The sequence below is a fragment of the Oncorhynchus tshawytscha genome, linkage group LG05, assembly GCF_018296145.1.
Source record: "Oncorhynchus tshawytscha isolate Ot180627B linkage group LG05, Otsh_v2.0, whole genome shotgun sequence".
In the NCBI taxonomy this organism is placed as follows: Eukaryota; Metazoa; Chordata; class Actinopteri; order Salmoniformes; family Salmonidae; genus Oncorhynchus; species Oncorhynchus tshawytscha.
The window spans coordinates 29,232,917-29,245,713 of NC_056433.1; the positions used below are offsets into that span (position 1 = coordinate 29,232,917).

A 12,797-nucleotide genomic window follows, 5' to 3' on the forward strand; every position below is an offset into this window, starting at 1 on the left:
GGGAGAAAAATGTTTGGGCTATTTTGCAAAGAGCAAACTGTTTTCAAAGTTCAGTTAATTGTTTTGAGAGCATGGAACTTTTTTTCCCAAGACGCACCAAAATAAAAACTTTCATCCTCCCAAATGCAACCCATGTAATCATGGGTTGCACCTCCATCACTCGGTCGCATCATATCATTGTTATGAACATTCGAAAGACACCGTAGCCACAGTGACCCCCGAAAGTCGAGGAGTGCTCAGTCATTCTTAAAGGCTTATGATTGTTTAGTCTAAATTACACTATAGTTGCTTGGAAATACATTGACATTGCTAATGTATGCAATAATTAGTAAGAAACAACTTTGTCATCATTATGATGTCATCAAATTTACTTTAGACAGATGGCAATGTTACCATTAGCTAGCAAAGTTTGTCAAAAATACCTAGCAATGCTAATGTTAGCTAGCTAAAACCCGTTTCTCTCCCCTCACTTAGCTAGCTAGCTAACATTATACGGCATCTAAAGTAAATCTGATGACATCACAATGATGACAAAAGGTTTTCCTACTAATTATTAGCCTCCTATTGAAATGTCATCGCGTTTCCAAGCCACTATAATGCAAGTCGGAGAAAATCTTCATTAGCTCCAATTGAGAATGAATTGAGTAGACTGTTCAGTCCTCCAGAGTAGTGTACTACGATGCAAGATAAAAGAGTTAGCTATTTAACTTCGGTCAACTCTGAGTTAAACTCGGGATAGCCGGTGACACAAAGGTGGCTCAACTTTTAGCCACCTACGAATCCTTCAGATCTAACCTGCTCTGGGTCAAGGTAAGTCAGGACTAATTCATAGAGACAGATATAGAGGACTCTAATGCCCAAATGGTTTTACATGGGCATCCTCCATTGAAGACTTTTTTTTTTCTCAAAATTTTGAAGTAGTCATCTGGATGGGTCTTCCTTTAGGTTAAGGAAGGATCACATGATTCCATCTGGTTCATCAGGAGGGATTGACCAATGAATTATACTCATGAGCAAACAGTCCATAACTGCAGGTGGCAGTAAATTACAAACCTTGGCTTTATACCTGTTCAAACAACATACTCTAGGTGACAGAACACACCCTTTCAGTTTGTTTGCCAACTCATAGAAGTAGAAGAAGACAATTGACTATTTCAAAATGTATATGGCCTCAATGGCGCTGCCCATGCTCTCACAGAGGCCAAAATGGGACAGATATAATAATGCAATTTCTATCTAAGTCCATGGGCTATCTCCATTTATCCTGAATGAAGTGTATGTTGCAAGTTGAAGACCAATGAAATCATATTCCCTCCCTCTCAAAAAGATTGTGTCATCATCCTCTTCAGTTGACGAAGACGACTGATTAAATATTGTATTAATCAATGGTTTTGTATGTTAAAAATAATATTATTAAAATGCCTATCACATTACACATTCAATTTTTGTAATAACAGGAAACATTTGCAACTTCACGCAGAAGAGATTTCGGTCTAAATGTAAATGTGGCACTGACTCGCCCATGGATTGATGTTGCCACTTGTGACATGAACGCGCACTAACAAGCCTGGCTTGAACAGGCTCGGGTAAGAGGCTGGTGCACAATCAATATCCACCTTCGTAACATGGATGAAGCTTGAGCTGGAATGTGAAGCTAACTGAACCTAGCTAACTTTAGAAAAGCCCGAGTACATCTAGATAGATGTGTAGTACTCCACTCAGTCCCGAAGAGAACCTTAATGACAATATTATGATGCAATGTGCAAACCATGAATATAATATATTCCCATACCATGAGCTCCTTCTGGTACTTCTGGTCTTCATCCTTGAATGAACTATTCATGAAGATGGCCACTGCCTCCCTCTCCATGGAAGCATGAACCATAGACAGCTGCTGCTGGGTCTCAGTGGGAAAGACCACCATCTTTGCCATGCTCTGCTGGTAGTAGGCCTTGGCCTTTTCAAGGGCACTGGAGTTCTCAATCTGGGACAGCGCCACTACAGCATTGTCCAGGCAGGGTACCTGCCCACTCCGTATCATGTCAACGTACATCTCTGTCAGGTTCCCGAGCACTGCATAGGAAAAATGGGGCTTAGCACATCTGGCAGTAGTATTTGTAGTAGTAGTGATGGTGGTGGATGTAGTAGTTTAAGTAGTAATGATGGTAGTAGCAGTAGTAGCAGTGGTGTTGGTAGTGATTTTAGTGGTGGATGGTTGTTGTGTTACAATGAGTGTACAAAACATTAAGAACTCCTTCAGAACAGCCTCAATTCGTCGGGGCATGGACTCTACAAGGTGTCAAAAGCATTCCACAGGGATACTGGCCCATGTTGACTCCAATGCTTCCCACAGTCAAGTTGCCTTGATGTCCTTTTGGTGGTGGACCATTCTTGAAACACACGGGAAACTGTTGAGTGTGAAAAACCCTGCAGCATTGGAGTCCTTGACACAAACCGGTGCACCTGGCACCTACTACCATACCCCGTTGAAAGGCACTTAAATATTTTGTCCTGCCCATTCACCCTCTGAATGGCACATATACACAGTCCATGTCTCAATTGCATCAAAACTTAAAAATCCCTGTTTACCTGTTTCCTCCCCATCATCTACACTGATCGTACATAATGTTTCTATCACTGTCTCTTATGACCGAAAATAACTTCTGGATATCAGAACACCGATTACTGACCTCATATTGGATGAAGATTTTTTCTTTAACGAGTCGGACGCGAAGGGTATACTTCAGATACCCGACAAGGCCCACATCCCCATCATTCGCATGAAGAAGAGATGTAAATATTGGGGATGTAGGTCGGGGTGCCTTGTAAGGATCCGATGATGCGTGAGTAATCCCCCTCTATCATCAGTCCTATTAGCCAACGTGCAATCATTGGATAACCAAATGGATGAGCTCTGATCAAGGCTATCCTACCAACGGGACATTAAAAACTGTAATATCTTATATTTCACCGAGTAGTGGCCGAACAACGACATGGATAACATACAGCTGGCGGCATTTTCGGTCCATCGGCAACATAGAACAGCTGCTTCCGGTAAGACAAGGGGTGGCAGTCTGTATCTATTTGTCAATAACAGCTGGTGAACAAAATCTAATATTAAGGACATCTCAAGGTTTTGCTCGCCTGAGGTACAATATCTCATGATAAGCTGTAGACCCCACTATTTACTAAGAGAGTTTTCATCTGTATTTTTTGTAACTGTCTATATACCACCACAAACCGATGCTGGCACTAAGACGGCAGTCAACGAGCTGTATACGGCCATAAGCAAACAAGAAAATACTCATCCAGAGGCGGTGCTCCTAGTGGCCGTGGACTTCAATGCAGGGAAACTTAAACCCGTTTTTAGCTAATCTCTACCAGCATCTTAAATGTGCAACCAGAGGAAAAAAAACTCTAGGCCACCTTTTCTCCACACACAGAAATGCGTACAAAGCTCTCCCTCGCCCTCCATTTGGCAAACCTGACCATTACTCTATCCTACTGATTCCTGCTTACAAGCAAAAACTAAAGCAGGAAGAACCAGTGACTCGCTCAATAAGGAAGTGGTCAGATGACACAGATGCTAAGCTACATGACTGTTTTGCTTGCACAGACTGGAATATGTTTCCGGGATTCTTCCGATGGCATTGAGGAGTACACCACCTCAGTCACTGGCTTCATCAATAAATGCATCAATGACGTCGTCCCCACAGAGACCGTACGTACATACCCCAAACAGAAGCCATGGATTATAGGCAACATCCACACAGAGCCAAAGGGTAGAGCTGCCACTTTCAAGGAGCGGGACTCTAACAGGGAGGCTTATAAGAAATCCCGCTATGCCCTCCGACGAACCATCTAACCCTGCAAAGCGGCAATACAGGCCTAAGATTGAATCGTACTACACCAGCTCCGAAGCTCGTTGGATGTAGCAGGGCTTGCAAACTATTACGGACTACAAAGCGAAGCACAGCCATGAGCTGCCCAGTGACATGAGCCTACCAGACGAGTTAAATAACTTTTATGCTTGCTTCGAGGCAAGCAACACTGAAGCATGCATGAGAGCATCAGCTCTTCAGGACGACTGTGTGATCACGCTCTCCGTAGCCGATGTGAGTAAGACCTTTAAACAGGTCAACATTCACAGGGCCGCAGGGCCAGATGGATTACCAGGACGTGTACTCCGAGCATGCGCTGACCAACTGGCAAGTGTCTTCACTGACATTTTCAACCTGTCCCTGCCCGAGTCTGTAATACCAACATGTTTCAAGCAGACCACCATAGTACTTGTGCTCAAGAACACCAAGGCAACCTGCCTAAATGACTCCCGACCTGTAGCACTCATGTCGGTAGCCATGAAGTGCTTTGAAAGGCTGGTCATGGCTCACATCAACACAATTATCCCAGAAACCCTAGACCCACAATTTGCATACCGCCCCAACAGATCCACAGATGATACAATCTCTATTGCACTCCACACTGCCCTTTCCCACCTGGACAAAAGGAACACCTACGTGAGAATGCTATTCTTTGACTACGGCTCAGCATTCAACACCATTGTGCCCTCAAAGCTCATCACTAAGCTAAGGACCTTGGGTCTGAATACCTCCCTCTGCAACTGGATCCTGGACTTCCTGACGGGCCGCTCCCAGGTTTTAAGGGTAGGTAACAACCCATCTGCCACGCTGATCCTCAACACAGGGGCCCCTCAGGGGTGCACGCTCAGTCCCCGCAAGGCACTACAGAGGGTAGTGCATATGGCCCAATACATCACTGGGGCCAATCTTCCTGCTATCCAGGACCTGTATACTCGTCGGTGTCAGAGGAAGAAATTGCCAAGGTCTCCAGCCACCCTAGTCATAGACTGTTCTCTCTGCTACTGCACGGCAAGCGGTACCGGAGCACTATATCTAGGTCCAAAAGCCTTCTTAACAGCTTCTTCAAATGGCTACCTGGACTATTTGCATTGTCCCCACGCAACCCCCCGATTTTTACACTACTGCTACTCTCTGTTTATTATCCATATATAGTCACTTTACCTCTACCTACATGTACATATTACCTCAATTACCTCGACTAACCGGTGCACCCGCACATTGACTCTGAACCGGTACCCCCCGTATATAGCCTCGCTACTGTTAATTAATTAATGTATTTATTTTTTACTTCAGTTAATTTTTGTAAATACTTTCTTCTTAAAATGGCATTGTTGGTTAAGGGCTTGTAAGTAAGCATTTCACTGTAAGGTTGTGTTGTATTCGGCGCATGTGACAAATAACATTTTATTTTATTTGATTGAAGTAGATTTAACAAGTGACATCAATACGGGATCGTAGCTTTCACCTGGATTCACCTGGTCATTCTATGTCGTGGAAAGAGCAGGTTTTCTTAATGTTTGATATACTCAGTGTATGGTAGTAGAAATAGAGGTTGTAGTAATAAAGAGGTAAAAGTAGACATGGTAGTTGTGGTAGCAGCAGCACCATTGGAAAAAAGCAATTGTAGTGGAATATTTTCCATTATACCCAATAGACACACACTGTATTTTCTCACACCTATATGATAGTTTAAATACTCACTTTTACCAGTGACTTTCAGGCCACCTATCATGGTCTTAGTCTTGACTTCTTTAAATAAGTGGTCACAGAAGTCTCTGGACTGCTTCACAAAGGAGGGTTCCAAGTCAGCATCTGTCAACTCCTCCATGCGTTTCATTTTCTCAGAGTTGGCAGGACGTTCAAAGACAAAACACCAACGGGGGGAAAAGAATTTCCGCAGACAATCACGAGGCAGGTTGTATTTAACAATCTTGTTGCTCGTACCTTTGAAAAAAATAACATAAATGAACAGATAGAACAAATTACAAGACAGCAATCGATGTTGTTGTTTTGTTTACCTGACCACTGTCTCCAAATGTTAATTCTCCAAATCATCTTAAAGTAACTTAAATGAGCTATACAATCAATTGAAGAAACTTTAGGATGATTTGGACATGAAATGTCAAAAATGCTAATATCAGGACCATTGATATGAACAAATTAGCATTTGTAAACAGTGGCCAGGTAAACAAAACCAAAGCATGGATTGCTGTCTTACTTTGGCAATAGACTGATTGCAAGGTAAGGAAACTAAAATGTAATTTGGTAGAACTCTCATTTTAAGTAGAACTTTAAGTACCATATATTAAGTATCATTGATCCATGTGTAGTATTCTCACCTTGTTTCCGTTTAAGAGCATTCTCCAGGTACTGATGTGCAGTGATGGGTTTTCCATCAAGCTTTAACTCTAGTCCGAAATCTCTGACTGCCCACACAAAAGACGGAAAGAAACGGACATAGTCTGCAGATTCATCAATGTCTCCCTCAACCGACTTCACCTTAATGTGGTCTGTCAGTTCTGTCACATAGCTTTAGGGGGCGGTGTTGAGGACAATAACCCAGACATATCCAGACTTAGTTAGATGACAGATCTTTGTTTCTGTCCCATCATGGCATCTGTGAGAGCATGGGCAGCGCCATTGAAGCCATCTCCATTTTGAAGTAGAAATTTTTTCCCCACTACTACTTCTATCAGTTGGTAAACAAATTGAAAGGGTACATACTGCCACCTGGAGTGTTGTTTGAATAGGTATAAAGCCAAGGTTGGCTAATTACTGTCACCTGCAGTTATGGACTGTTTGCTCATGAGTATAATTAATTGGCTGACCCCTCCTGATAACCTGGATGGAATTGTGTGGTCCTTTCTTAACCCATAGTAAGTTGTACCCAGTTCACTACTTTAAAATGGTGGAAGTCCTCAATGGCAATGTCCATGCAAAAACGGGTTATGTAGTGATCGCTATCTCTCTATGATCCCCACACTGAGGTTGTGACCAGATTCTACAGGGTACTGCTATTTAGAACATTATTTGGTAAAACTTTACATTAAGTTGCCCTTTTTACTATGTAACTAACACATTAATAACATTGTAGTTAAATAGGTTTTGACCATGTAATTACATGGTAATTGGTGTGTTGTGGAATTAATTCTAACACAATTGGAGCAAGGAATGTGTAATTACACCTTCACTTGCTGAAGGTTATTCCACCTGTGTAATTACTGTGTTCCACATGTGTTATTACACATTTTCTTGTTCCACTATGTAACTGTTTTGTAATTACACATTTGAAAGTCACCTGTAAATTACCATGTTAATGACTCAAACCAAAATATTCAATATAAAAATACAATAATTTGTGTGTTATTAGTTTAAGCACACTGTGTCTATTGTCGTGACTTAGATGAAGATCAGATCAATTTTTGTTGACCAATTTATGCAGAAATGCAGGTAATTCCAAAGTGTTCACCGTATTTACATTTTTACATTAGGGAACGCCTTCTCTGTGAAGTGCACGTCTGCAATAACTCAATTCGACCTTGCACTCCTTCTAAACAACGCAAATTGAAAAAACTTGACAATGGGTAAATTCCACAAAAATTAGTACACTCTGTTCATAACAGATTATAGCTTTGGAAACGGAAAACTGTATAGAGATTCGGGCTGTCCCCGACCCCAAAAATATCTTGGTCGACCGAGAGTCGTCTGTTCTTTCAACCAATCGATTGTTTGACATTTTTAAACATGTATTTTTCCATATATAGACACATCCTATGTAGTTTAATCAATTCAACTATATGCACTGAGCTTGTCTAAAGCTTTAAGAGCTCTGTTTGATGAAATAATTAAGACACACAAATGACTAGAGGGAGTCTGACCGCAATTGATATGGTTGTGCCGCCTGGCTCAGACTTGCTGCGCTTTGTAAAAAAAAAGACAGCGAGTGACTGTGTGACTAGCACCGATTGTCTCTCTCTCCTCCCAGCTACATCAACCTCCTCAGAACATTAACAGTGTTTATGGTGCTGTCCGTGTTGCTGAAGCTGCAACATAATTACAGACATTTCTGACTGAAATGTTTTGTTACCGAAATCCCTCAATTGTTTCGGGAAAAATATTCCCTATTTCCTAAACCTTGCTCTCTTTATGTGACATATCATAGCATAGCATATCATAATCATATGACTTAATTGGTTATAACAAACTCTGAACATGATAACACACTTGACAGTAAAATGGATGCAGAGGACGTGACAAATAAACTGAAAATGGGGGAATGTTCACTGGTTTCCCAGGAGGTAAAGGGGAAGTCAGATGCGTGGAATAAATTTGACTAGTTGTGGAAAATACTGGAGATCAAGAAAAATAAGGAAAGAAGCAAGCGCTGCGTAGATATTATGTGTGCCAAACAGGTGCTGTTAGATTACAATATATTTTTTCCCTGACTGTTTAGAACAATGTAAACAACACTAAATTGGTGGCAGGTAGCCTAGTTAGTGGTTGGAGCATTGAGCCAGTGACCGAAAGGTTGCTAGATCGAATCCCTGAGCTGTCGTTCTGCCACTGATCAAGGCAGTTAACCCCCTGTTCTTAGGCCGTCATTGTAAATAAGAATTTGTTCTTAACTGACTTGCCTAGTTAAATTAAGGTTAAATAAAATAAAATGTATTAATTAAAAGCCTACCAGCCTGTTGGCACGTTTATTTAATTTTTTGTAAAACCTTTATTATAGCAAATACTAAAAACAGTTGTATGCATTCGTGAATGCAATTGCCGAAATGGAACGGATTATTTATTGTTTACGCAAATTATTCAAAGGTCGCTTTGTTATTTAATTTTAAAGCTAAAATGCTTGATTGCGTTTCAAAGCATGAATGACTCGTATGCTGTGTGATGATATGAACTAATGAATTATTGATTGATACAGTAGCCTATATACAGTTGAAGTTGGAAGTTTACAGACACTTAGGTTGGAGTCATTAACCTCTCTTGGGTAGGGGGCAGTATTTTGAATTTTGGATGAATGAGGTGCCCAATGTAATCTGCCTGTTACTCAGGCCCAGAAGATAGGATATGCATATGCACTACCATGCATATCCTATGGTAGTATTGGAAAGAAAACACTCTAAAGTTTCCAAAACTGTTAAAATAATGTCTGAGTATAACAGAACTGATATGGCAGGTGAAAACCTGAGGAAAATCCATCCAGGAAATGGGATATTTTTGATGTGGGTACTTTTCTATTGAATGCCTTTACAGTCAGCATCTGTTGGATTAGGGCCCAGATTGCAGTTCCTATGGCTTCCACTAGATGTCAACAGTCTTTAGACATTGTTTCAGGATTGTATTCTGAAAAACGAGGAAGAATGAGACAAATGTTCTATTTGGCATGCAGAATGAACCAGAGCTGTTTTGCGCATGTGACCGATTGCTCGCCGTTAGTTGTTTTTCCTTTCTATTGAAGATGCTATTGTCCGGTTGAAATATTATCTATTATTTAGACAATAGACAACCTGAGGATGAATTATAAACATTGTTTGACATGTTTCGACGAACTTAATCGGTACTATTAGGATGTATTCGTCTGCATGTCATGACCGCCTTTGAGCCAGTGGATTACTGAACAAAACGCACCAACAATAGTGAGTTTTTGGGACAGAAAGAGGGACTTTATCAAACTTAACAAACATTTATTGTGTAATAGGGCCTCTTAAGAGTGCAAATATACGAAGATCAAAGGTAAGTGATTAATTTTATCGCTATTTCTGACTTTTGTAATTCCTTTACTTGGTTGTAAAAAGTTTGTATGCTTTTGTAAGCGGGGCACTGTCCTCAGATAATCGCATGGTATGCTTTCGCTGGATTAACAAGAAGTTAATCTTTAAGCCGATGTGTAACACTTCTATTTTTATGAATGTTTAATTTGACTATTTCTGTATTTTGAATTTGGTGCTCTGCAATTTCACCGGATGCTGCCCAAAGGAAGTTAAAACTCGGTTTTTAACCACTCCACAAATTTCTTGTTAACAAACTATAGTTTTGGCAAGTCGGTTAGGACATCTACTTTGAGCATGACACAAGTAAGTTTTCCAACAATTGTTTACAGACAGATTATTTAACTTATAATTCACTGTATCACAATTCCAGTGGGTCAGAAGTTTACATACACTAAGTTGACTGTGCCTTTAAACAGCTTGGCAAATTTCAGAAAATGATGTCATGGCTTTAGAAGCTTCTGATAGGCTAATTGACATCATTTGAGTCAATTGGACATTTTTCAGACCTCCACAAGTCTGGTTCATCAATGGGAGGAATTTCCAAACGCCTGAAGGTACCATGTTCATCTGTACAAACAATAGTACGCAAGTATAAACACCATTGGACCACATAGCCATCATACTGCTCAGGAAGGAGACGTGTTCTGTCTCCTAGAGATTAACGTACTTTGGTGCGAAAAGTGCAAATCAATCCCAGAACAACAGCAAAGAACCTTGTGAAGATGCTGGAGGAAACACGTACAAAAGTATCTATCCACGGAAAAACAAGTCCTATATCGACATAACCTGAAAGGCCACTCAGCAAGGAAGAAGCCACTGCTCCAAAACCATCATAAAAAAGCCAGACTACGGTTTGCAACTGCACATGGGGACAAAGATCGTGATTTTTGGAGAAATGTCCTCTGGTCTGATGAAACAAAAATAGAACTGTTTGGCCATAATGACCATCGTTATGTTTGGAGGGGAAAAAAGGGAGGCTTGCAAGCCAAAGAACACCATCCCAACCGTGAATCACGAGGGAGGCAGCATCATATTGTGGGGGTGCTTTGCTGCAGGAGGGACTGGTGCACTTCACAAAATAGATGGTATCATGAGGGTGGAAAATTACGTGGATATATTGAAGAAGCATCTCAAGACATCAGTCCAGAAGGTAAAGCTTGGTTGCAAATGGGTCTTCCAAATGGACAATGACCCCAAGCATACTTCCAAAGTTGTGGAAAAATGGCTTAAGGACATCAAAGTCAGGGTATTGGAGTGGCCATCACAAAGCCCTGACCTTAATCCCATAGACAATTTGTGGGCAGAACTGAAAAAGCGTGTGCGAGCAAGGTGACCTACAAACCTGACTCATTTACTCCAGCTCTGTCAGGAGCTTAACTTATTGAAGTTAAACAATTTAAAGGCAATGCTACCAAATACTAATTGGGTGTATGTAATACGGTGGATGTAGCTGGTGCATGGAAGTCAGGCACAGGAGAGCAGAGATGAGTGGACAAAGCACTTTACTGAGGCAATATTTAGAACAGAACCGCGTCACAAAAAAACAGATGCCCAAAGAACAAGTACAACAACCAAGTACAAAGTACCGGCTGCCACTAAGCACGGGTACAAACCAAAACCCGGTGCAAACCAGCCAGAAGCGTGCCAACCTTGACAATAAACAATAGCCCAAACAGACATGGAGGGAACAGAGGGCTAAATACACATAGTAATTATGAGGAGATGTAAACCAGGTGTGCAGGAAAACAAGACAAAACAAATGGAAAATGAAAGGTGGAGCGGCGATGGCTAGAAGACCGGTGACGTCGACCGCCGCCCGAACAAGGAGAGGGAACGACTTCGGTGGAAGTCGTGATATCTCTCTACTATTATTCTGACATTTCACATTCTTAAAATAAAGTGGTGATCCTAACTGACCTAAGACAGGGAATTTTTACTCAGATTAAATGTCAGGAATTGTGAAAAACTGAGTTTATTGGCTACTTATTATTATAATGATGATCATAACAATAATAGTAGTAATAATAACAATAAGAGAGAGATCAAGAAAATGGAGGGTTATTTTTCTGACAATTTGGAACAGTTTAAACAACACTAAATAAATAATAAGTAATACCAGAGAGGCTGTTCTAACGAAAAGAATAAGTGCAGCCCTTGTATTACAGCCTAGCAAATATTAAAAACAGTCAAATTTGTGAAATTGTTTATCTGACATGTTGTGATTGTGTGAGGATTGGAAATCACTGAATTAGTAGGCTATTAAACAAACACTCAAACAGGAAACACAAGCAGGATCTGTAGGATTTTTTATGAATTTATTTCCAAATTATGGTGGAAAATAAGTATTTGGTCACCTACAAACAAGCAAGATTTCTGGCTCTCACAGACCTGTAACTTCTTCTTTAAGAGGCTCCTCTGTCCTCCACTCGTCACCTGTATTAATGGCACCTGTTTGAACTTGTTATCAGTATAAGACACCTGTCCACAACCTCAAACAGTCACACTCCAAACTCCACTGTGGCCAAGACCACAGAGCTGTCAAAGGACACCAGAAACAAAATTGTAGACCTGCACCAGGCTGGGAAGACTGAATTGCAATAGGTAAGCAGCTTGATTTGAAGAAATCAACTGTGGGAGCAATTATTAGGAAATGGAAGACATACAAGACCACTGATAATCTCCCTCGATCTGGGGCTCCACACAAGATCTCACCCCGTGGGGTCAAAATGATCACAAAAACGGTGAGCAAAAATCCCAGAACCACACGGTGGGACCTAGTGAATGACCTGCCAAGAGCAGGGACCAAAGTAACAAAGCCTACCATCAGTAACACACTACGCCGCCAGGGACTCGAATCCTGCAGTGCTAGACGTGTCTCCTTGCTTAAGCCAGTACATGTCAAGGCCCGTCTGAAGTTTGCTAGAGAGCATTTGGATGATCCAGAAGAAGATTGGGAGAATGTCATATGGTCAGATGAAACCAAAATATAACTTTTTGGTAAACTCAACTCGTCGTGTTTGGAGGACAAAGAATGCTGAGTTGCATCCAAAGAACACCATACCTACGGAAACATCATGCTTCGGGGCTGTTTTTCTGCAAAGGGACCAGGACGACTGATCCGTGTATTGGAAAGAATGAA

The 12,797-nt window shown here is 41.1% G+C and overlaps 1 protein-coding gene across 1 annotated transcript in view; it reads right to left on the reverse strand.

Moving 5' to 3' along the window:
- Positions 1–12,797, reverse strand: part of LOC112250449 (guanylate-binding protein 1) — a 32,431-nt gene that overhangs the window by 2,824 nt on the left and 16,810 nt on the right. Inside the window, exons 5-7 of the mRNA XM_024420602.2 lie at positions 6,221–6,411; positions 5,583–5,825; positions 1,793–2,073 (exon numbers count right to left, since the gene is read on the reverse strand). Coding sequence (XP_024276370.1) covers positions 1,793–2,073; positions 5,583–5,825; positions 6,221–6,411 — 715 coding nt within the window. The remainder of the gene's footprint in view (positions 1–1,792; positions 2,074–5,582; positions 5,826–6,220; positions 6,412–12,797) is intronic.